Source organism: Melanerpes formicivorus, unplaced genomic scaffold, assembly GCF_026170545.1.
Source record: "Melanerpes formicivorus ecotype bairdi unplaced genomic scaffold, bMelFor1.0.p_v2 SCAF_19, whole genome shotgun sequence".
Taxonomy (NCBI): Eukaryota; Metazoa; Chordata; class Aves; order Piciformes; family Picidae; genus Melanerpes; species Melanerpes formicivorus.
The window spans coordinates 8,649,302-8,674,065 of record NW_027142371.1 but is presented as its reverse complement, the minus strand read 5'-3'; the positions used below and the strand labels follow the sequence as shown (position 1 = coordinate 8,674,065).

The 24,764-nt window shown below is 46.1% G+C and overlaps 1 protein-coding gene across 3 annotated transcripts in view; it reads left to right on the top strand.

The window, feature by feature from the left end:
• The window catches only part of PMEPA1 (prostate transmembrane protein, androgen induced 1), a 53,615-nt gene extending 31,550 nt beyond the window's left edge, over positions 1 to 22,065 (top strand). For 2 of the 3 annotated variants that reach the window (XM_068150001.1, XM_068150003.1), the window contains 3 exons: positions 9,181 to 9,335; positions 15,478 to 15,531; positions 15,631 to 22,065. In XM_068150001.1, coding sequence (XP_068006102.1) covers positions 9,181 to 9,335; positions 15,478 to 15,531; positions 15,631 to 16,179 — 758 coding nt within the window. In that variant the 3' untranslated portion in view covers positions 16,180 to 22,065. The remainder of the gene's footprint in view (positions 1 to 9,180; positions 9,336 to 15,477; positions 15,532 to 15,630) is intronic. The other variant, XM_068150002.1, reaches the window with a different exon arrangement.
• The last annotated feature ends 2,699 nt before the right edge of the window (positions 22,066 to 24,764 follow it).

Here is a 24,764-nt window from a genome sequence, read left to right as displayed (position 1 = left end):
TTGCTGCTGCCTTCGGCCAGAGATGTGGGTGCTGAGGAGGGCTGAAAATCAGACCCATCACTTCTAGTTTAGGACAGTGTCTCTGCCTAGCCATTGGCAATAAGTTTCGTGAGAAGGCGACAGCCCAGGTCTGTTGGAGGAGATGCTGGGTCACGTCCTCCTTCTGCCTGTCAAAACCCCTGAGTGCATAGGGGAGCAGACAGGGACCTCTGGGCAGGCAGCTGAGAAGGATGTTAAGGAAGCAGCCTAGGTTTTGAGTCCTGACTAACACTTACTGGTGCTGGAAGAGGAGAATCTTGATCTGCCCCTGTTCCAAGACTTGTTTTCCATTTGCCTCAAACGGTCACAGGAGCTTTATGGAGAATGCCTTCAAAGTTACTGGCCTGAAGCTGTTCTTGGCTCAAATCCTTGAGCATCCCTGCTTGGTCTTCCACAAAGCTTGCAAGTGCAGAATTCAGGGAATCACAGAGAGGGAAGAAGGTTTCATGGATGCTCTTCAGCTTCAAGCTTTGACTTATTACATTTCTCCCCACCACATTTCTGCACATGCTCAGTTAAGAAGTAGCTGTACCCTTACTGATGCCTTTTCCATGTTACTTTATGTAACTGGAGTTCTACCATCAAGGGCTACAAGGAACCTGTTCAAACATAAGATGCCCATGGGTGGGGGTGGATGAAAAGATGAGAAAACTGGGAGGAGAGGGAACTGCAGTCAGGGCTGTGCACATCTCTGTTGCATCTTTCTCTGAGTCATGCAGCTGGGGCAGCTCTGTGGATATTGGAGGTGATAATGGAAAATTGGGGATGAAAGTGCTCACTGCAGAGTGGTGAACAGTTTTCATTCATTCAGCTGGTTAATTTTGCTGTGTCTGGAAAGGCTCTCTGTATATATGCGTGTTTCTGTAGAGACCTTCCTTTCTGGGATGTGTGCATAGAGGAAGTGTATTATAGCCAGTTGAACTTACCCTAAATCCTCAAGGATTATGGAAGAAGCCAGGACGTGTGGTGTGACATTACAGTGCCACCATGTTTAGCTAGTGCTAGGCAGCAATTCCTTTACAGACTTCATAAACTTCAGGATCAGACATGGCCCAGCTTACACTGGTTCCCTGGGGCTGTGCTGAAGCCTAGTGCCTCTCACTGGGCACTGTTATGGGACAGTCCCCACTGAGCTGTGCCGCTCCATGTCATTGTGGGCTCTCGCTGGAATCTGTTGAATCACGGTGCTGAGTCACCCACGTGAGCCAGACTCCATAAATAACCACAGGCGCTCCATGAAGCGGCTGTGCATGCATGGAGTGGAAAGTGCTGCTTCACAGCTGGAGCAAGGGCTCCAAAGGCAGAACACAGGATACTTCTCTCAGCTTTGCCATCTCTAAGAATCTCCTAACTCTGTGCACAGTGTCAACAGGTACCCTGCTGCCACCCCACAAGGAGACATGTTTTGCCCAAGAGCTGGTTGCTGGCAGAGGGCTTGGGTGCCCTGTGCTGTGGGTTTCCCATTCATGCCTGTAGATTTGTGCCCAGTAATTGCACCCTGTGCTAGTGAACTCTTTGGCTTCATTCCTGTGCCAAGGGCCATGTTGCTTCTGCAGTCCCAGCAGGGACCAGTTTCCTCGACAAGGCTGAGTCAGAGCTGGGTCTTGTTCCTGGGCTGAGTGACGCGGAGAAAAACTTTGACCCTCTGCGGTAGATGGGCTGGGAGCCTGGGCTCGCCACTTGGCAGCTGATCTAGATGCCTGGGGTCAGGGTGAGCAATCATCTGCCTCACCGTGCTGCATCTTCCATGCCAAGTTTTGCTTCAGCTGCTTGTCCTCTTTGATTTCCTGGGGACCTTAATTGCACCTTTGCCCAGCATTCCCGCTTCCTTCTCTGTGTGCTGACTTCATCCATAGGCTGTGGCTCTGCCACCTGGGTGGGGGGCGAGGCTGAGGTGTGCCCACAGCTGTGGGCAATGCCTTGCTCTAAAACCTTGTGTAGGCACCTGCAGGCCCTGCTGGGGTGGTCAGGAGCTCTGCAGGGGCAGGATGGGGCCAGGATGCTTAAGCTACCTGCCATTGGAAATCATCCTTCATCTGTGTCTTCTGAAGGCTGCAGAGATGCTGACCAGAATACAAGACCAAACCACATATCCTTGTAGGCCAACAGTAAAGTTGGAGAAGTCTCAATCTGTTTATGCCCATTTTAGTGAGTCTTGTTGGGCAGCAGGAGGAATCTCTGTACAAAACCAATCCCATTCAGTCCTGGTGTAAAAAATCTTCTGTTTGAGAAACAAAAGACCAGAGGTAGGCGGCAGGGTTCCTGAACTCTTGCATTAAGTGCTTACAGGATATTTCTCTAGGAACACAAGTGGCATTTAATTCAAAATAGTCCCTTTGTATGATGGAAAGCGGCCAGCCTGGAAATGTCCATTGCACTGGATTGCAGAGTAGTGTCCCAGAGTGGATAAGGACTCTTATCTTGGATTGCAGGTGTTTGTGGTGAGTCTTCAACAAGACGGTCCTTGCACTGTGATGGGCTAAAACCTGAGGGGAAGTCAAACACCACTACCTGCCCAGTGAGGAGCCTGGCTTAGGGAGCTGTGTGGGCAGCCATGGTGATTCAGGGGGGAAGTGCTGTTGCCTCAGTTCCCTGAAACTTCTGAAATAGCAAAATCTGCATTGTTCTCGGCCACTTTTTTAGTCTCCCTGACTCTTACTCACTTCCTTTTGGATTTTTCTGCTACATCAGTTTCTAGATAAAGCCAAACCACTGGAGTTAAGTTTTCATTTAAAATCCACTTTTTTTGTCTTTTCTGTGACCTGTGCTATTGCCTCATAGTGGCAGGCCTGTGACCAACAGTCCCAAAGCCTGATAAAGGCTTTGCCTGCCTCTTTTATCATCTCTCCTCATTGTCAGGCACACAGAGCAACCTCAGATCACAGTTTTAGATGTATTTTCCCGAAGAATGCTGATAGAATGAATGATGATGGGGCTCTGATGCTGAGGGACCATCACAGGAGCATCCAGAACCAGAGGTACATATCCTATCCCTTCTGGGTAAAAATTAACTGATGGCTCATTAACTTTGAACAGCAGGGCTTGCTGGAGTGAAGCAGGGCATGGGGTTGCCTGGTGCTGGGCTGATGTCCACCAGAAGAAGAAATCAGCAGCAGGAGATTTTTCTCCACACCCTTAAGAGCATATTTTTGATAGGCTGTATGAGCTTGTGATTGGACTTAACGTGCTTGAACTGTCCCAGCAATCTGTTTCAAGTCAGAACTAAGGGATTTTTAATGATAAAAATACCCAGAGGAAGTGAAAGCGAACACAGGGAGAGCAAAGTATTCTGCAGGGGATTCTCTGCTTGCTTTAATTTTGTCGCAACAAACCAGACTTGGCTTTTAGCAGGGTGCACCACAGCATTTATGATGACTGGTGTATTTTCCTTTTTACACTTTTTTGTCCTTAGGAATTGTAGCTAGTGCAGCTACATTTATTCAACTTAGCCATTGTCTCCTGAGTAATTTAACTTTTCATCACTTCTCACACTGTTTGTGTGCTGACGGTGCTCACACGGTGTGTGTGAGAAGTTGTATAGAAATTGTAACTGAAGCTTAAAGATACCTGCTTTGACCTCAGATGTGTATCACACTGACTGAAAGCTAAGATCATCTTGGCTGAGACCCTCTCTGGAGGCTGTTGTGTCCACTTGTAGATGATAGCTGGAGTACCTGTCACTACTGTGGCAAAATGCAGGTGTGTTTGGGTTTTATTTTCCCTCTGTGTGCTTGCCAGCACTTTGGACCATTTGTCTTCAGCAGTGATACACTGTGTGTAAGAAGAGCATTAATAAAGTTTATAGAAGCATTTTATGAACTGTAGTATAGCTGTAAAAAGTAAGGGAATGCATTTAAAGTGTATCATAGCCTCAGCTCCCCTGTGGCTGGTGTGTGTGCAGAGGCTCAGTGCTCCCAGGGTCACCACTGACTCATAGCTCTCCCTCTGCACAAAAATGTTAATGGCTTTTAGACTTGTGAGTGCTGAGCATTTTGTCCACAGTCACTTGAGGAAGCTCTGGGATGAACTTTTTTGCAGCCACTTCTGTTCAGCTCTGACCGTGGTCTTCAGTGTGGCTGGACACCCTGACAGCCATGCCAGTGAGGTGCTTCAGTGTTGGCACCAGCTGCCAGCCAGCTGCTATTTTCATACCTTTCAGACACTGTAGAGCTTTATTGTCTTGGTGGGTGGGCAGCAGCCTGGGCAGCAAGGGCACGTGCTGCCTTCCTGCAGAAAGCCCTCTGAGCAGGAGAGCAGACACAGCCTGTGCATTGCCAGGGTCCACAGGCTTTGGGAAGGTCTCCTGTCATCCATATAATGCCGTTGTCTACTGTGAAACTCCTCTTCAAGGGCGCACGTGGTTTAAAGTGGCAAGCGAGTAACGAACTTGAAGGATGGGATGTGACAAGTGGTTTCACTTGATCACGAACATCCAGTTTCAGGATTGTGAGCATCTGGGGGGGGAAAATGCTTAGTTGCAAAACAGTTGCACGCACGCTGACCAACTCCCAGAGCTGCAGCGTCTAGACAGAAAATACAGCGAAGCAGGTCGTGTCACTTAAATGTGATGTCTGAACCTGTTAGTTTGAAATGTATTCTGGAATAAAAATTATGCAAAATTAAATGAGTGTGACCTTACTTTGCATTTGGAGGCTGAGTATGCCCATCTTGTACAGCCTAGTGCATTTATAACACTTCCCTTGGGGAAAATTACAGAGAGAAATGGGATGAGGTCTTTTCTAATTGAAAAGTGACAATGATTAGGAAGCCAAATACAAAATGTGTTGAGGTTGTTGGTTGTTTTTTCTTGTTTTGGTGTGTGTGTGTGTGTTTTTAAGAATACCAGCAGAATTATAAATTATGTGCTTTGCAGTTTGGCTTGTTTTTCATTCCCCAAAGGCTTTCTATTAGCATAGCAGCTGAATTACACTTGTATAATAATGTATTAACTCAAAGTTTGGGGGTTGTTAATGATCTTTCTTCATTAGTTTGACTGAACTGCTTGGATAAAATCTTACTGAGTATATCCAGCGTTCCAGTGTGGTGGTTGGGGTGGTGGTTTTTTTTTCCCCCTTCTGCAAATTGAAGCCCATGAAGACAAGTTAAAACAGAGGGAGAGCTGGCGGGAACTTTGGTGCCTCAAGTGGGTATGAATTTCTTGAAAACTGGAAAGCACAAATTGAGTGGGTGGGATGGGTTTTGGGTTTGGTTTGATTCTTGTCTTTTTTTTCTTTTCCTCTCTTCCCTGCACCACCCCACCCCCCCCCACCCCCACCCCCCCCCCAAAGGCCAGATTTGGCAACATGAACATCTTTGGGATTAAAGCTCATTCATTTCAAAGTACCTGATACGTTTTCTGCTAGGCCCTGGGAGGCTGTGCTGCTCCCCATGGGCTGTGCTGAGGGTAGAGCAAAACTCAGAGCCTTCTGCTCTTCCCTGAGCTCCTGCTTATGGAGAGAGCAGAGGTTCCTGGTTGGTTTGGTCTCCTCATGTGTACCTGCACCACCTGGAGGTGATACTGGGGCAGATAGATTGTTTTTTTTGTATGCAGTACATAAACGTTTGAGCCCTTTTCAGTGTTGCTGGACATGGCTAGGTGTGCTCTGCTGCAGTGAGTGAGCTCTTTGCTTCCCCATGCTAATGAAGGAGATCAGAGAAGAGTAAGACCATTGGCATGAACTGACCAGAGTCCTAACAGGAGGAGCTGATCAGGTTTTAGCATTGAGACACATTTCATCCAACCTGTTTACAGAATGTTAATTTGCAGATGAATTGTTCCCCCTCCTCCCACAAAGCGAGGTACTAAAATTACTCTTCTGTTGATAACAGCAGTGCAATTGGTATGGTGTAAGACTAGATTGTATATTGAAACACCCCAGTTTAGAGTTTGAACACTGCCTGTACCTCCTGGCCTCACCCTGTGGTCCTTGAGGGGGTCCAGCCTGTGCAGATGACCAACTCCATGAGAAAATGGGAGAGAGAGAGGTGGGCTGGTAGGAGCACCCCTAGTGGAAAGCAGTGCCCCCATCGTTCTGGTAGTCATCCTGTGCCTTATTATTGCACCTCTTGGCAGCTCTGGTGTAACACCTGAATTACATGAATCCCAGAACCACACTAAACAGTGTTTAAGGCTGGATGGGGATGGATGACACCAATGTGTTATCCCAGATCAATGTCTATAAATACCTGAGGGGTGGGTCTCAAGTGGAGGGGGCAAATCTCTGTTCTGTGGTGCACAGTAATAAGACAAGAAACAGTGGGTACAAACTTGAACATAAAAGGTTTCACCTCAATATGGGGAGAAACTTCTTTACAGTGAGGGTGATGGAGCACTGGAACAGGCTGCCCAGAGAGGCTGGGAAGTCTCCTTCTTGGAGACTCAAAACCCACCTCAATGCATTCCTGTGCAGCCTGCCCTAAATGATTCTGCTTTTGGCAGGGGGGGTTGAACTAAATGATCTCTGGAGGTCCCTTCCAACCTCTAACATTCTGTGATTCTGTGGCAGAATTCCCACCCTTCCTTCTGCTAAGCCTCTGCTCATTATATGTCTGCAGGTGTGTACAGGAAGCTTGGCTTAGGCCTTTTGTAAATGACACATCCGGTGTTTTCCTTCCTGGGAAGGAATTAGGGCAGCACTTCCCGATGGCCAGAACTTCACCTGTGTCACCAAAGCACTGTGGCCAGTTCAGTAAGGTTTGGTTCCTTTAAGGCACCTCTCATCCTATGAAAGGAACTTTCCCTTACAACTACCTTGGTCTTGTTTTTCTTCAGAAATATAATTGCTTTTAATGGAAAAGGAATTTTTCCATCACTGATCTCATTTATATTTTGTCTTGTGTTTTCTTACTGTGGCCAAAGCATATGCTGCATTTTGAGGCTAAATTGACTCATTTTCCTAAAATCCTTGGTTCTTTTTTTGGTCTTGTTTTGTTGTTGTGTTTTTTCTTCTTTCTTTTCTGTTCTGTGATGACTTCCACAAAAAAGCAGTCTCTGCAATCAAGTCCTGTGGCTGCTCCCCAGCCTGTGGGCTCTGCTGTCCATGTGTGGGTGAGCAGAGGGGCTCTGGGTCAGTGGCCTCCTGCGGTTTGGCTTTTTGTGTGTGACCTAGAGAGCACCCAGGGGAGCTGTGTGGAGATGCTCATTTGTGCCTTTTTTAAAATGACTTTGCATCAACCTCTTTTCCTGACCTTTTGCTTTTGGTGTGTTTGTGTGGCTGATTGATTTGGTTTGTCTTTAGAAGAAATTAACTCCTATTTCAGCCCATTCCTCCAGCACAGAGCACCCATGGCAGCCCTGGGGTCTGGTCACCTGTCATTCTGTTGGCTGATACATTGGGGCTGGCTCAGATGTTGTTAGGAAGATGTTTTTTTTTCCAGGCTCTCCCCCCTCACAGTAGCATTTGGGCACCTTGCTGGGCTTGCTGTGAAAGCTCCCCTTAAGAAAATGCTGTTAGCTAAAAGGCATTTTTAAGGCAAAACTCCTTTGCAATGTTTGGCTTTTAATCCCTCTCTTCCCACCCCACATGTCATCTCCTGGTTATGGGGTGCTGGAGCTATATGAGCTCCAATGCACTCATGAACCTAACTTTAGGGCTCCTGCTTTCAAAGTATAATTCTGCTTTTTGAAGGTGGTGGGCAGAGCTGGTTAAGCATTTTGGGCAGTGGCAGAAATAGCTGCTGTTTAGCAGAATGAGCTCCAAGGTAACTGGCAGCACTCACCACCTGGACTGTTTTCTTGACATTTATTTGCTTTTACTGGCACTTAAATGCCACCTGCTAGGACAAAACTTTCCATTAAAAAGGTAAAATTAAATTTGCCTGACTCAGCAGAAGCCACCTCAGCTGGTGTGAGTGGTGTGAGTGGTGTGATGCTGCCCTGCGAGGCGTGATGGGTCTTCCTCTGTATCTACAGATACATACCTGTGGGTCTGTAGAGGGAAAATACAGATGGCACCATCCCTGATAGCTTAGGGCACAGCTTTCCAAAACTGCATTTTATAGCTGTCCCTGCTGAGAAGCAAAGAAAGGTTAAATCCACAGAACTACAGAATTTTGCTGGTCTGGCCCCTCCTTTATGAGCACTGGAGCTGCTGCTGCTGCCTGGTTCCAGGCATGGCACTGCTGGCTTGAGGGGGCTTGTGGGGAGCAACCAACTGGTTCAGGATGGCATCTGCTCTCTGGGTGCCAGTGCATGGAAATAGTGACCCCAGTGCTACATTTGCCTCCAGTACTCACTTTTCCTTAGCCTCAGAGAGGTGTGAGGAATTATTTCCTTAGGAAATTTTAGGAGTGGCTTCTGCCTCCTGCCAAGTGTCTCCAGAGTTAACCAGCCAGTCTGTTGTTTGCTTGTTCTTGTTTGTTTGGAGGATTTTTGGCAGTTTTCCTTTATGGCAGTTCAAGCCATTCAAGCTGCCACTGTCAGCTGGCTGAACCCTGAGACGAGGAATGTCTGGAGCTCTGGGATGTGACCCTCGTGGGCAGCTCCATCATGCCCATCTGGCATCTCAGCAGAAAGCAGGAGGTCTCCCTGCCTGTGCCCTGTGATGGGGTGGACTGGCATTGGGAGAGGGGGGGCTGCCAGCACCAGTGCTGTGTTGTGCCACGCCATGGGCTCCCTGTGTTACTGTCTAACCCCTGTGACAAAGGGGACATGCCTGGTTCAAGAGACTGTCAAGGAGGACTTCAGACTGGTCCTTCCTGGGGGAAGGAGTGGTGGTAATGGGAAGAGAATTGCAGAAGTTCAGCTTGCCTTTAGCTAAATTGCTTCATTAGGGTGAATTGTGCTGGTTAGTGTTTCTGAGGCCCAAAGCTGCTGGTTTTGTGTGGTGAGGGCATCCAGCACACGGTGGCTGGGAGGGCTTTGGAAGATCCTGTCTGCATTGTAGCTTGGAAACACTCTGCTTTGCAGATTGTCATTAAAGACCCCTCCTAGAGACTCTTCTGTGGCACTGAAAAAGTGAATTAATGAGTTTTTTATTAAGTAGCTGAGCTCAAAGCATGCAGAGCCCATGTAGGCATGTGAGAGCTCTTTAGAGGAAGGAGACAGTGATGACTTTGGCATCTCAGCTACTTTACTTGGTCTTCTGCTCAACTGCATGCTGCTTCTTCTGGTGGCCTAAAGCCTGTCTGTCTCTCTTGCAGCGGAGCTGGAGTTTGTACAGATAATCATAATCGTGGTGGTGATGATGGTGATGGTGGTGGTGATCACATGTCTGCTGAACCACTACAAGCTCTCTGCACGATCCTTCATCAGCCGGCACAGCCAGGGGAGGCGGCGAGACGAGAACCTCTCATCAGTAAGTCACACCCTGCTCTCCCAGCCCACGTCCTCCTGTGCCGTTTGCCAAATGATGTGACACTGGGGAAATGTGTGAGCCAAAGGCATTTGTTTAGGCTGTGCTTGTGCATGAAGAGACACCCTCCAGGTTTAGTCTTGACCTCATTTTCTGCCTCTCAGTTGCAGGCAGAGAGAGGCTTTTAGGGATACCTGTGGCTCTTAAGGGCGTTGTGTGTTGCAATATATGGACAGCCATTGCCTCTGCTTTTGCCTGAATTTGTAATTTGGACTTGACCTCAGTAAAGTAACTGCACAAGGCTGTTCTTAGTATGTCCTGTTTCTGAAACCACTGTGCACCCTCAGCTCCTTGGGGTGCGTATACTGTGCATTTAACAGCCCCAGACTACTGAGTCCTAGGTAGCTCCAGCTGGAGAGTCTCAAATGACTGGATAAAAACTTCTTGTCTGCCTTGAGGAGATTGGGAAATCCTGAAAGGCTTTCTTCAGTTTTCACCAGTGGTGCAGCCATTGCTGTGGTGGAGGGGTCAGCAAACACTTGTCAGCCAGATGAGCAGAAATCTTTCCAAGGGGATGCTCAATAGGTTCCCTGTGTAATCCAGGCTCCCTGCTTCGTAAAAGCCCAAGGAGAAACATGTTAATTGTACCTCTGACAGGAACTGTAGGGCAAGCCTCTGCAGCCTCGAGGCAGATGTTGGTTTATGCAGTTTTCTCAAATGCAGCAGCTCAGAGGGACTTAGAAGATCCTATAGAGAAAAGGCATCACATTTTCTTGGAGGGTGAGCATGTACTACCCACAGCTGCCTGCATGGCTCTCTCTTCAGTGCAGGCATGTCTTGCATTGATTCTTTTTATTTTTTTTAACATTCACCCTGAAGGATTTGAAGCTCTTTAAAACGATAGGGCTTCCTCAAGGTCACTGCTTCAAGCCTTCTCTGCAGGTTTCCAGGGCAGGCTGAGCACACTGGTGCTGCCTTGTGGTGGTCTGTGTGGGTCTTGTATCAAATTCCTGCTCACTGCAGGAAAAAAGATCAAACACTGGGATTGCTTTCTCCCCCTAAATACCTTTTTTTTTTTCCCCTTCTATTTTCTCTCTCTCTTTTTTTTTTTTTCCTGGGCATCTTTTATGAAGTAAGCCTTCAGTTAAGTGCTGTAGAAGGCTGTCCAGCAGGCAGATGCCCAGGGCACAGCTGTCCCTCTGCTCCATAGCTGTTCTTTTTGTCATGTTGCTCACAGCTGACAAAGGTCCCATATTGGACACTCAGCGCCAAAGTTAGGAAGACACCCATTGGGAAGGAAGCTCTGTCCACCCCAAGCTCAATTAAAGCCCCCCTTGTTTTGTGGGCTGTGGAGTGCAGCTCCAGAGGGCACAATGGTGAGCTCAGTCTGTTGGTGCTGTGCAATAAGATCCAAGTGCTGGAATGCCTGATCTGTGTTCAACCAGGCAGAGCGAAGGTGGTGATCACTCCAGCACCTGCCTGCTACAGGGAGCAGAGCTAACCCCTTCACACACACAGATCCCTGCTCCTTCTGGACTCACAGAAATCTTACATCTCATCTTACCATCCCATAGAGATGGGATTCCAGCAGTAGCAGAATGTGGGCACCCAAGCACATGAATTACTGAAAAATGCAGAAGGGTTGCTTTCCTTTTCTCAGGTATTTGACTCTTTTATCGTGTCCAGAATGTTTTACTTTAACAATACCAAAATGTTTCCATTTGCATTTTCAAAGCAAGTATCAGATCAAACCTTTTTTATTTTAATATACAAATGTCTGTTTTCTTAAATGGTTTGGATTTTATTTTCCTTCAGAAGCAAGACTAACATGGGAAGAGAGGAGAAAATCACACAGAGATTGAACAGAAATTTCAGGTTGACAGTTTAAGAGAGGATGCCATTTTCTCCTTTTTCAAAGGTGTTTTTTTTTTCTGTTTCAAATTATACCAGGCAAAATTTTCCTCAGCAAACCAGCTCTGTTATGTAGTCAGCCTTCAGACACGTCAGTGATTAAATGGCTTTTCAGCAAAGGTTTATCTCTGCGCCTCTGCCACACTCAGTGAGGAGGCAGGATCTTCAAAACCTTTCTCAGAGCTAAGGAGAGGATTGTGAATATGCCATTTTGGCTTTGCTTTGGTTTTTTGCACTCTTTATAATCCTTCCCCCTCTCCCTGCCCCTGTCAGTGTAGCGGTGATAGAGTGGCAGCCAAGCTTCCCTGTGGCCTGAGCGCCCTCCTGATGGGACAGGGAAGCCCATCCTGTGCTAAGCAGGAAGCTCGTTAGAGGGGGATCAATCATAATAAAGATCTTAGAGGTATCTCCTCGGGCATTCAGCACAGGCTGTCGTCTCGTAGAAACCAGCTCCAGCCTAAACAAGCGCCAAGGGCTGGCAGGCAGAGGCTGTGCTGAACTGGATACCGGTTCACGCAGTCCATTAAACTTGCAGTGAACTGGCATTGGGCTTTTCAAATCCCAAACTTCATTTTGGTGTCGTGACCACAGATGGGCACTGGGGCTGCACGCACGCTTTTCATCTTCTGAAATATTAAAGTAGTTCATCCCATGGTCAGGATGCTGCTAGGTCTGCCTGAATTGTCCTTTTTTTTTTGCTGTAGCTCGAAAATCACAAGTGAAGGAGAAATTGATTTCCCTAAAGATGCTTTAATGCTCTTCTTGCTAGAGAGGAAATTTTGTATTAGGTCATGTGTTTCTCCATCACTGGCCTGGCTGTACTTAATCTGTCTCCTAAAACTAAAACCTGTACTTAGTCTGTCTCCTTATAACAATATCTAGGAAAACTAAAACCTTTTTTTGCAGTAAGAATGGCGCTGTCCCTGCACCTTTGGAACAGTGATATCCCAGTCCCCCCAGAAAAGTGGTTTAAATTTGATTGCCAAGCACGCCTTTGTCCCCCAGAATGGAAAATACAAGTCCTCCTGAAGGCTCAGAGACTTTAATCCGCACCCTGCAGCTTTACAGAGCAAATTCTCTGATGGTGCTAAAACAAGCACTTCTATACAAGTTGAAGGCTCATCTCTAAAAAGAAATTAAAAAGTAATTTTAGGTTCAGCAGCAAGTCCTGGAATGCTTGTGGAGGCTTTTGCAGCCGTATTGCTCATCAGACAGCAGAGTCTCAGCTTTTGTTTCAGAAAACTAGAGCTTTCTAGACTCTGCCACTGTTGAGATGAATTCAGTACTCTGAAAATCAGAGGTAAGGGAGGAGAGCCCCGAAGTGAGGATTTACAGCAGGGATGCTCCATCGTAGGGCAGTGCAGTTTGTCTTGGCTCAGTGGGGCTGTGTAGCCATCCCATGGCTGAAGTGAGAAGTCTAGAAATGTGTTTTATGTACCTGAGGCTTTGCCCTCCTCTGACTACTGATTTCCAGCAATTTTAATCCTGCTGTTGAGTTTTGGGGAGAGAGTAGCCTTTGCCCAGATGGGCTTCACAGTGGTGTCAATGAGCAGTGAGTGTGCTGTTTCTACTAGTTTGCTACTCTTGCCTCCATGTGTTGCCTGGAGCATCATTTCTGGACCTCATCTGTACAAACAGATGAGTCAATGTCTGAGCCAGAGATTTCTTCTAAACAGCTGGGTGCAGACTTTGGGTGAGGTGGTCCTTAGGAATAGGGCATGTTCTGGGTTGAGCAGCTCCCATAAGGGGGGGTGGGGGGGGTGTCCTCCCTGCCACAGTGGGAAGCCCCAACTGAGCACAGCCATGTCTCACGTGCTGGGAATTGCTGGGATACAGCCACCCTCGTGGGAGCCAGCTGACATTACTCCCAGGAAAGGGGGAAGCAGATGGGATATTGCCATGGCACTGCCCACTGCCAAGTTAAATATAAAACATCTAGCAGAAGGCAGTGGGGTACTCGCTGCTCAGGAAGTCTGCCACGGGGGCATGGCAAAGTAAATACAATTTTCAGAGTGCTTCCTGCTCCTGCCCACTGCTTCAGCATCCTTTGGGATGAGGTGGAGGGCTGGTACTATGTGTGGCAGCACTGGAAACCCTCCCTGTTCCCTTTGGTGTCAGTGCCATGGCTGAGCAGGGGGTTAGAGGTGAGGCTTTAAGCTGTGACAGATACAGTTCCTCTGGGGTATATCGGCTGCTGGGGGAATTTGCCTGCAGACTATCCCTGCAGGCAAGAAGTACGTGTAAGATGGACCAGAGAAAGCAGTTGATGCCTGTGTGAACAGCTGCATATTGAAGTCTCAAGTCTGTATGGAACCTGGTGTTGTGCAGCACACTCCTCAGCCAGCACTTTCATTAGCAGTAGCTGGAGGGATGCTGGCATTACAGCACTTAACCTCTGCTCCAAGGAGATGCTCCCTAAAAAACTGAGAAGTGGGAAGAATCTGGGCTGTCTCATTTCCATACAAATCACTGTTTTCTTTGCATTGGCAACAGGACTGCCTTGAGGTTTATGTGCAGAGCTGATCTTCACAAACAGGACCCTCATGGAATTCTCTCCATATCTGATACCATGTATGATACCACAAGAGAAAATATATTCCAAAGTTGGGGAAAATGAAGGAGGAAAAGAGAGGAGGGGGAATGTAATAGGTGGCTGGTTTGGAGATGTAAAATGCTGTGTTTCAGGCAGTTGGATTCATGTCTTGGGATGCCCCAGTGCTGAGGGTTTTGCTGTGGGACTTGGGCTGGTTTTGCCCAAGAAGGCACTCCCAGGCTGTTAGCTTTTGAAGATGATTCTGAGAGTAGCATCAGCCTTCTACTGGGAGAGCTGCAAAGTTATGCAGCAATGTTTTTCCTTGCATGCCACAGCCTGGGATGAAGCCAGATGGGCTTCACAGCTGGGTAAGGTCCAGGGAGCATCAGCAGGGAGAATCCTTTCTGTCTTTATCAGTGAAGATGTCTGTGGTGCTGTGGTACCACTGCAGCTTTTTACAGGCTTTCATGGGGACACCAGGCTGCCAGGGCTGTCACAAGGTTATTAAAGAAATGGGTCATAGTGGGAGGGCTTGTGGCTTGCTTCTCTGGTCAGCCCTGCTGTGTCGGCTGGGCCTGAGAATGGACTTTGGATGAGACACCTTAAAGGGAAAAAGAAACACCCTTGGCATTTACTTACTATTTTTTTTACTGGTGGTAAATACTTCTGCCTGTGCCAGAACTGGAGATTCACCTGCAGGGAACTGACAAGTGCCAGCTATTCCAGGTTATAATGAAGAGCCTTCTGGCTTGTTTTTCCCCAGCCCTGCCTGGGAGGAATGCTGCTCCGTTCCATGTGAATATTTCAGTTCTTAAGGCAGAAGCGTCTAGGGTGACAGCAAATGGGAAGAACCTTTATTTGTTTGTTTGTTTTGATCACAAGTTGTAAGCTAATCTCACGGTTTGGGGGAAACTGGCTTGTGGCTTTCTCCTGCCTGGGGTTTTTGGCACCTGGGTTGAGATTGCAGGATCGGGGTGACGCTTGCAACGCAAGGAAACCTCTAGAACACAGTTCTCCAGGCTGCTTAAGCCAAGAACCATTTCTGCTTTTGGAGAAGAAATACTCTGGAACCATCTTGTTGCTACAGATTTATGGTGTTTTGTTGTTGGGTTGGGTTTTTTTTTTTAGCTAAATCAAAATTAGGCTTAACATTTGGTTATTCACTTGTTATCTTTGTTTTCCCATGCTTTCCGTGATTGTGTGCATCAGAATGTGGGTGTCAGGTTTTTCTTTTTAAAAAAAAAGCTTGTCATTATTTCATGGAGCATTTTCTGATGTCTTGTGAATCACCCACAGCTCATGGATCACAAACTGAAAAATACTCCTTTGGCATGTTTGAGCCATGCTGGGTGGGTGTGGGTGGGTGGGAGGGAGGAAGTCTGCAGAGCGTTGTTTGCTGGTGTCGTTCTCATCATTCATTCTGCAAATGATCTATTCAGTATAAATGGAGGTGAGAATGGAGGGAAATTCTAATCAGAAGTGTTGTTTTCGGTGGTAATACACTAATGCCCTTAGCATACACCCCTCTGATACCCAGCATATATGATGGCAGCTAATGCCTCTGCTAGAGCTGGCTGCAGCCGGGGCAGGGACGTGCAGCAGCAGCACCTTACCTGGGCTCTGGTGCAGAATGAAGCCTATCACAAGGAGCTTATCACTGCTGGCAGTCACTCACTCTGCCCTCTCTTCTTTCCCATGCAGGAGGGAAGCCTGTGGCCTTCGGAAAGCACGGTGTCAGGGAATGGAATAACAGAGGTGAGTGCGACGCGGGCATGGGTGCTGTGGCCTTTGCTGCTGAGCGGGGTGCAGGTCTCACTCCTCTCTCCCTCTTTTCTCTTTTTCTCTCCCTTTCAGCAGCAAATCTACACCCCGAGACCCAGCGACCGCCTGGCCGTGCCATCCTTTCTGCAGAGGGACCGCTTTAACAGATTCCAGCCCACCTACCCCTACATGCAGCACGAGATCGACCTGCCGCCCACCATCTCGCTGTCAGATGGCGAGGAGCCCCCCCCATACCAGGGACCCTGCACGCTGCAGCTGCGAGACCCCGAGCAGCAAATGGAGCTCAACAGAGAGTCAGTCCGGGCGCCCCCCAACAGAACCATCTTCGACAGTGACTTGATAGATAACTCAGTGTACGGGGGGCCGTGCCCCCCCAGCAGTAACTCTGGCATCAGCGCGACCTGTTATGGGAGCAATGGTAGGATGGAGGGACCGCCACCGACATACAGCGAGGTGATAGGGCACTACCCCGGGTCGACGTTTTACCAGCACCAGCAGAACAACAACGGGTTGCCCTCCATCTTGGAGGGCAGCAGACTCCATCATTCACAAATCAATGGCCTTGAGAGCACAACGGTGTGGAACAAAGAGAAAGAGAAACAAAAAGGGCATCCCTTTTAAAAAAAACAAAAAGAAAGAAAAGGAGGAAAAAAAACAAAACAAAAAGGCAAGAAAAGCAAATGAAACACTCTGCACTTCTCGTTAAAAGAAAAAGGAGAGAGAGAGAGAGTTGAGGAAGATGAGCAAAGAGGAAAAAAACAAAACCCACAAAAAAGCCCTTCCCCATCTCTCCATGTATAAATATTTACTTGTTATGTCTGGTCTGAATGCACAAGCCTACCAAGCTTGCAAAAACATTTCTTTATTGAGCTGTGTCTAGACGTTTAAAAAGGAAAACAAACAAACAACAAAAAAAAAAAATCAACTGTAGTCCTTTTTTTTTTATTTTTCATTTGTTTTTTTGGGGGTTTGTTTTTTTGGGGGTTGGGGTGGGGTTTTTTTTTGGTTGTTGTTGTTGTTGTTTCTAGTTGAGCTGTGCGTGAATGCTCTTTTCTTTTTTTTTGGTCGGTCGGTCGTTTCGTTCGATGCTTTCACTTCTCTTTAAAGATGAAAATATTTGCACAAAAAAAAAAACCACAAAAACAAAACAAAAAAAAAAACCACCAACATTTTGTTGAAAGATCTGCAATATAAATATATAAATATATATTAAAAAAAAAAAAAGAAGAAAAAGAGGGGAAAAAAAATAGAAGAAATAAGAGAAAAGTGTATGTGTAAGGAGCCAGGAGTATTTTTGTATTTAGAAGAGGCCTATTAAAAAAAACAAATAAACAAACAAAAAAGAAAGATAAAAAAAAAAGAGAGAGGAAAAAAAGAGAGAAAAAAAAAAGAGAGAAAAAAAAGAGAGGAAAAAAAGAGAGAAAAAAAAATAAGAGAAAAAAAATAAGAGAAAAAAAAACAGAAGAAAAAAAAAAAACAAGAAGAAAAAAAAGATGAAAAAAAGAAAAAAGAAGGAAAAAAAAAGTCATTTTCTGAACCAGAAGAGGAAATAAAAAAAAATGGCAATTTTTTTTTTGGAGTGCCAACTCAAAAATCGTGTATTGTAAAAAAAAAAAATAAAAAAAGGTTGAAAAAAAAAAGGAAAAAAAAAAAAAGAGGAAAAAAACAACAAAAAAAATAAATTCAAAAGCAGGGGTTTAGAGTTATTTATATAAATGTTGAAATTTTGCACTATTTTTTAATATAAATATGTCAGTGCTTGTGTTGGTCAAAGCCTCTATCATGTCTACCATGAACCTGTTAAGGGATCTATGTCAAAGTGAAGAACAAAGTAGCTGGAAGGGGGTGGAAGGTGGCTGATGGCAGCCCTGGGAGGAGCGGCGAGCGAGACTGCGTCTTATGCAAATCCTTCATTTCCAGAGTCCCCGTGCGTGGCCGCTGACAGTCATGGCTTTAATACATTCCCTACAAAGCAAGAGGAGTTGGTGTGCGTCTGTGTGTCATCTGGTAGGATTATTGGAGTAAAGAAAGGTAAAATAAAAGCTCCCTGCTTCCCAGAGTCAGCAGTGACTGAAGCGGGCAAAAATTACTTGAGTTTTTTTTTTTTTGGTTTTGGACAACCTCTTTAAGTTTTCGGAGGGGGGTGGGTGGTGGGGATCAGAATAAACTTCTGTGTCTGAAGGAACAAAGTGGTTTGGGGTTTTTCCTTTTATTTTGGGTTTTTTTTCCTTTCAATATTTAACTGAAGGGCCCTGTTTGGAGCTGAAGTGGTGATTATAGAAGTTAATGCGAGTTGATGGTGACGTGCCCGCCGGCTGCCTTTTAGCTAGGGTTTAAATATCTCATGGAAAGTATGAGCTGAACGGTGTGGTGGTGGTGGTGGTCAAAGTCTCTCTCGTTTTGTATTAGCCTCCCAAACCTCTCTTTGGGATAAGCAGGCGCAGCCGTGTCTCGCAGCTCTGCCATCCCTGGGGCTGCCTCTGGTCATCGCTATTTTTTACCTTATTATCCTAGCTAAAGAGGTGTCAGATACAGTAGATGGCAATGAATCTGCTCCTGTGATGTATGAATTAAGGCTAAGGAAATACGCTTAATGCTTTAGAAGCAAACCCTTCCTTTACCTCTTCTGAAGATGTCCTCATCTGCAGCAGCACAGTCCCACCTGCCCTCCCGCCTGCCGGGTGTTGTGTGTCTTTTAATTTATCTTGCTTTTGGAAGCATTTTGTCTTACTATGCTATTGTTTACATTTTTGTATGGTGTAGGTGTCTGGTAGGTGTTTCACCCTCGTGGTGAAGGTGTACGTGACGGAGCGAGCGAGTGGGAAACCTGAGGGCGAGAGAAAGCGCCAGGGCAAATCCCTGGCCCTGCCTCCTGGCCGGGAGAGCGTCGCTGGGGTGCGAGGAGGGGTCGGTGTGGGAACCACAGAGTGCAAAGCATTTACAAGGAGGTGCGATTTCATTTTCTGCAGGATGCTATCTAGTAGAGTGACATAAATGAAAGATATAAAGGCAATAACTATTGTTTTTAAGCAACTTTTTCTATTACTTGAAAAAAGAAAACTACAACAACCCCACAACCAACCACGAGAACGGTTTTGAAGTTCTGACCATTTGAACACTATTTATATGTATTTTAAAGATGATGAATAGCTGAACTTGAAGTTTGATCATTATTTTTTGCCTCTTTTTTTAATTTTAATTACTATTATTTTTTTTTTGCCTAGAAATAGTCCTGTACCTTCACAATATTTCAAACTGCTTTTCCACAGCTCTTGAAACCTTCATAGCTTTACAGTTGCGTAACCTAAATTTTGATGACCTAACAAAAAAGAGAAAAAAAGCCACAAAAAAAAAACACCCACAAGTCTTGCAAAGGAATAAATCTAGTTTGCCATGAAAGGTACAAAACTGGTGAATTTCTACAAGTTTTTTGAAGTGTATCTTTCCTTTATGTAACATGTCTATTTAGTGCCTTATTAAAGAAACAGTAACCCTCCCTTTTTAGAGAGGGGAAAACAAAATCATCCTTAGCATCACAAGTAACCAGCGTCTGGTCTCTTGCTCCTTTGGACCTTGCATCCGATTTTCCTTTCCTGTCTTTCCCAGCAGCTCTGCCTGCTCCTGGAGCAGCTCCCTGTGCCTGGCCACGCAGGCTGCTCCTGCTGCTCTTCTCCCACCGTTGGTAAGGGAACTTGAACACGTTTATGCACATTGTCCTGCCCAGGGAGGTAGGAAATCAGTGGATATTGTAAATGAAATACCAACCAAAAGAGAAACTGAAATACAATATCTACTGCCCTCTTGAGCCAAAATGTGTGAATAGTGGGGCTGGGGCTTTTTTTGGGGGGGGTGGGAGGGGTGCTCTGTGATCTGAACTAGTTTGTTTGCTATGAAAAACCTGGTTACCTCAGCAGGTTTTGGGTGGAATATGCATCACACATGTAAAACTGAGCAGTGAATAAGGAGGTGTTGTGGGGACTGGAGGTTGTTAAGTAACGGGATTGTCTTGTCATGTGGTGTCACCTGGCCACCAAACCCCCAGAGAGGTCAGGGAGGTGGGTAGGGGCCGGCAAGGCATGAAGGGGTAGTGGCAGAGGGTCTGAAAATGCAGTGCAATTAAACCCAACTCTTGTGCTTTGAAGTCCTTGAAATTTCAACTGATTTGTTGGGAGTTTGTCCTATTTTTCTTCTCTTTCCCCAATCCACTCCTAGTGTGAGCTTTCATTTATCAGGCATCACCCCAAGTACCTGCAGCTGAGTGATCGTTGCGTTCATGTGTCCAGTTTCATTTACCTCTTTCTCTAGTTTGGGGAATTTACTGAGTGTGAAATGAGGTGGCTCATCAACTGATGCCTTTCACTCCATGCCATGCACAAACACAAACCAAGCTCCCACCTTTCCCACTGCTGGTGCAGCTCCCTGGGGAGCAGCCACAGCTTCAGTGCAGGGTAGCTCTTAGTCCCAGGCAGTGGGTGCCACTGAAGTCCACCTTTTGTCTTTCTTCTGTCCATCCCTCTGCTTTGCAGTCCCAAGAACTGTGTATTTAAAGTGCAGATACCAGATCTGGGGCCCAGATCAACTCCAAGTTCTGAATGGGTGTTTAGAAACAATGGTCTGTTCTTTTTTTATTATTGTTGTTCTTGTTGTTGTTATTACTATTTAATGTTACTTTTTGCCTCGGGGTCCATTTCTTCCCAATTCCCACGTCCCATATTGCCACCAAGGCAGAGATTTTGCTTTGCACACCCTTGCTGATGTCTCTACTTGTTTCCTTCTGGCCTTCATGCAGCTTGAGAGAGAACTGCACTAGAAGCTGGGCTGTGGTCCTGCTCTGTAGGAGTCTCTAGCAACTTGCAGCTGCCAGCAGAGAGATTCAGGCCCCTTACAATTGATTTCTTTTTAAGCAAATGCAGAAAAAGCAAGGCATTGCTAATGCTTAGCAACCTCTTGTCCTAGCCTGCCTTTTTGCTCGGAGTTTTAAGAGTCATGTTAGCTTTAAAAGGGGTTGTTAATCTTCCAGAGTTTCTTAGCTTACAGTACAGCAAACAGCATCCTCAAAGTGCCCCCAGATCATACTGGCCGGCAATGGGAACGTGGCTTTGTTGATCAGGATGGTGAGGAAGGATGGGTTTCATTTGGGGCTGACACTGGTAAAACTCATGTTCCCTTCACAAGCCTCGCTGTCACCGGTTTGAAGATTCAGCTTTACTAATCTAGTGTGTTGTTTCCATAAGCATTATGAAGTTCATTCTGTCTTAAGTGGGGGTGTAAGGATATCCAGTTGCTTTCTGGAGAATCAGCCTTTTGTACACGTGTCAAACTCTACAATTGCACTAACTGCTATGTTGAAAAATAACTACAAGCCCAACATTTTTACTAAGAACTGGGAGAAGACTGCACCCAGACGTGTGGCATTAGCAGTGCTAGGTGAGAACAGAATGAATTTTTAACCTCTTCTGTCTCTGTATCGCTCAGAGATTTTCTATGTACAACACAGAGCTACGAAAAAGTTTTCCAGAAACCGCTACCAATCTTTGCTGTACTATAGGAGCTCGTGAAGGACAACATTAAGGTCCTAATTTGCCTGCCTTATAGACACATTTCATTGTATTAATAATTTCCCTTAAAACTTCCAGTTGCATCGCTTTGGCTTTGGAGTTTGTTATAGGCAGTCCTGTATCCTGAGTTCTGTTCGAGTTTTAAACTTCTGTAAACTATTGACAGCACATGCAATGCAGTACTTATCAATATTTTGCTGTTTTAGTATAAATATGTACTCTGATGCCAATTTACAAGACTCTGTTGTAAACGCTTATTGTGTAACGGTAACCAATAGTGGCAATTATATGATGGCATTCTAAAAGCTGCAATACTTATACAATAAATTTTACAATACTTTGGAAAATTTGCCTTCACCTTTTTTTGCTTTGTTAACCCTTTCCCCCACCCCCCAAAAAAAAACCCAACTAAGAATAAATAAATCAGAGTTTGCCAACACAATGTAATTTCAAAAGCTCTTCCTATCTTCAAACGTTGAGAAACAAAAGCAATCATATTCTTGGGTTCTGATATTTGTGTGTTTGGATTTCCCCCCTCCCCTCCCCCCTTCCTTGTTAAGTAGCCTTCTGAACAACAGGCCAACCTCTGTACTGCCATGACGTGTTTTTTTTCCCCCATGAAGCTGTAGCTGGTTCCTGGTGTATCTGCATGCTCGCTCCGTGTGTGCCTGTACAACTTTGTTTTCTCTTCGAGTAGATCAGGTGTTGCAGCTTTAACCCCAGAAGAAGCATTCCTGGTTTGCACAGATGTGTCCAGCTCTTGCGATCCTGCCTCTCAGCCGAGAACATCGCTGATGGTCAGAAGGTCTTAACTTGAATAAGCGTCAATCGACAAGAACTGTGTAGATTGACTCCAACCCTAAGCACAGATCATTTGTGTGACTTTTTTTCTTCCTTTCTGCGACTGTGGTCAAATTGCAGTGATCACATTAAAATGATTGAAAACTGATCCGCTTGCAGGGGGTTTTCTTTTTGTCTTTCTGAAGGGTGCCCTGAGGATTCACCCAAAGGTTCTCTCTCGGGACTAAGGAATGTGCAGTAGTTAATCCCTGGGCTTCACCTGAAGGCTGTCAGCTCTGCCTAAGCCCTTGGTCTCCCCAGTCCTCTCTAGCTGACTGCAAACTACCATTTTAAGGTGGCAGCAGTTTTGAAGGTAGGCCCCCAGGTTTTACAAGCAGCCCCTCCAGCTCATTTGGATAGCCAAGTGATGGGCACTTGGCATTAACCTGGGGTAGCCATGAGCATAAGGAGCTCCTGTGAACTTCAGTGAGACACCTGGATGCTCTGCCTAGCCAGTTAACTTGCAACACAGATACAAGCTGATGGCCAGTTGGGAAAATACCACTAGTCATGACTGAAAGCCTCTTAATTGAAGCCCAGGAAGGAGAACCTCAAATCTAGCCCTCTGGCTGTGGTTCTGGAACTGTGCCAGTCACCTCACAGCTGGAGTTCACTTTGGTGTCCTCTGTGCATTGCTGCTGGAAAGACGACCTGTGGCATCACTGTACTGGAAAGCAGCTGCCCTGCCCCTGAACACTAAATTGCAGTTGCCTGCTTTCAAAGCCCTGCTGTTGCCTGCCTCATCAGCAGGGCCTTCCTGGCTTCAGGGAATGCCCACTAGTAACTGACCATGGGCTCTGATGGGAAAATACCCTGTCAAGTCCAGTTAGACTCTGCTTAAGCAGTCACCCAGAGCAGGTTACCCAGGAATATGTCCAAGCCACTTTGGAATCTGTTCAGAGAGGAAGAATACACAGCACCTCTGGCCAACCTGCTCCAGCACTTTCAAAGTGAGGAAGCTTTTCCTGTGTTCTACTTTGTGTTCATTGTCCTATCACTGGACATCAGTGAAAAGAGTTTGGCCCCATCCTCTTGACCCCTGTCCTTTAGCAACTGATCAGCCTTGAGAAGATCCACAGCCCCAGGTCTCTCAGCCTTTCCTTGTTAGAAAGAATCCCAGTCCTGTCTCTCATGCAAAGAAGCACCAAAGTGCTCCATGACTGAAAAGGGATAATGCCCCTGCCTCACCTTTGGGACCACAAGTATCCAAGTGGGAAAGACCCATCTTGCTCCCAGTGGGGCAGAAGGCAAGCTTTCATTTGGATTACTGTTTGGAAATGACATTATTCATTTTCAGATTCACAGCTGAAACCAACATCTTCCCACAGAAAATGGGAACTCAGCTGAAACCACATTTTCCAAAAGGGAATTTTTTTAGATGAAATTAATTAAAAAAAGGGAAAAAAAAAAAAAAGGGGAAAAAAAGCAAGTTCAAGCAGTGCAGTGCGTGGGAATGGGCAGAGAAATATTGTTACTAAGCTACCTTTCCACAGCTAATGAGGTGGTGTGGGGACACTGCAGCACAGCTGATTGGCAAAAGATTATTTTTAACCCTTTTGTTGTTTTTTTTCCTTTTGGCAACTCAGTGGAAGAAACAATTTTGTGACTTCTGGAAGCCACAAGTGGCACAGCCTTAGATTTTAAGCAGATTTCTGTGCTTGAATAGGACTTAAAGCTTTTACCTGTGTTGCCAGCGTTGTGACTCTTGCAGTGCTTTTGGTCCTCCCTTGCTGCATTCATTGGAAAGTGCAAATTCCAACTTCAAAGTGTCTGAACTTCACAGCAGCAGGCCTTTTTTCCCCCATTTTTTTGTCTCTGTATTTTATTTGCTTATCCTAATCCAAACTGTTCTCCTCTGTCTGCAGTCAGCTTCCTTGGGGGCCTGCTGCCCCTGGCAGGTGAGCCATTCCTTGAGTGGTTTCAATGGCAGCTTGCTGCCTGCACCTGCATTTAATCCAGTTTGTGCCTGGAGAGCTTGAAACGAATCTCCTTTCAAGGCTTGTTCAGCTCCCATCCTGGTGCTCAGGAATGGTGCCCAGCAGTAATTCCCTCCCAGTAAAGATAGAGGGGATAGCTTGGGGTTCTTTGAGGTGGAGAAAGTGTGATACCTGGAGTCGACCTCCTTCTTTTTAACCTGCTCAGGCTGCTTTTCCTTTTAGCTGATTTATTGGAGGGTTTTTTCCCTCCATGCTGCTGGACTCAAAGCCCCTGCACAGGTGCCTGATCATTGGGGCAGGGGGAAGCCTTGACCAGGGGCAGAAACTCTTGAGTAAGGCAGATGGGAATGCAAGTTCTCCCTCATGGTGAGTGTTGCAGTGAGATTTAAGAAAGCAACCTGCTCCCACAGGAATCTATATTGGTCACTCTCCTGCCTCTCATGGGAATTAACTCCAGACACTTGCTATGATCCCTCTTTTTGTTTTCTCATAAGGAAAGGGTCTAGAAATTCCTACTGCTTTTATGTAAACCAGGACTGTGTAACAGTTTGAGTAACCAAAAACTGGACAGGAGAAAAGGGGAAATAATCCCTGCCCTATGCTCCTGGACACAATCAGGCTGCAAAAGCTCTGCATAAGATTCATTTCATTTAATGTCTGCTGGGGTCAAACCTGCTTCACCCTTGAACTCTCCCCTTCTCAGGAGTCCTGCAGACAGCTCACCCTTCCCCTTCATACCCAGTGTGGGAAGATCCATGGGTTCTGCCGGGTGAGTGGGCAGGCAGAGACAGGCAGGGCAGCTGGCCCAGCTGGGGATTTGACCTGCTATTAGCCCAGGATACAAACCTCAGGGAGGTTGGAGGCTGCCTGT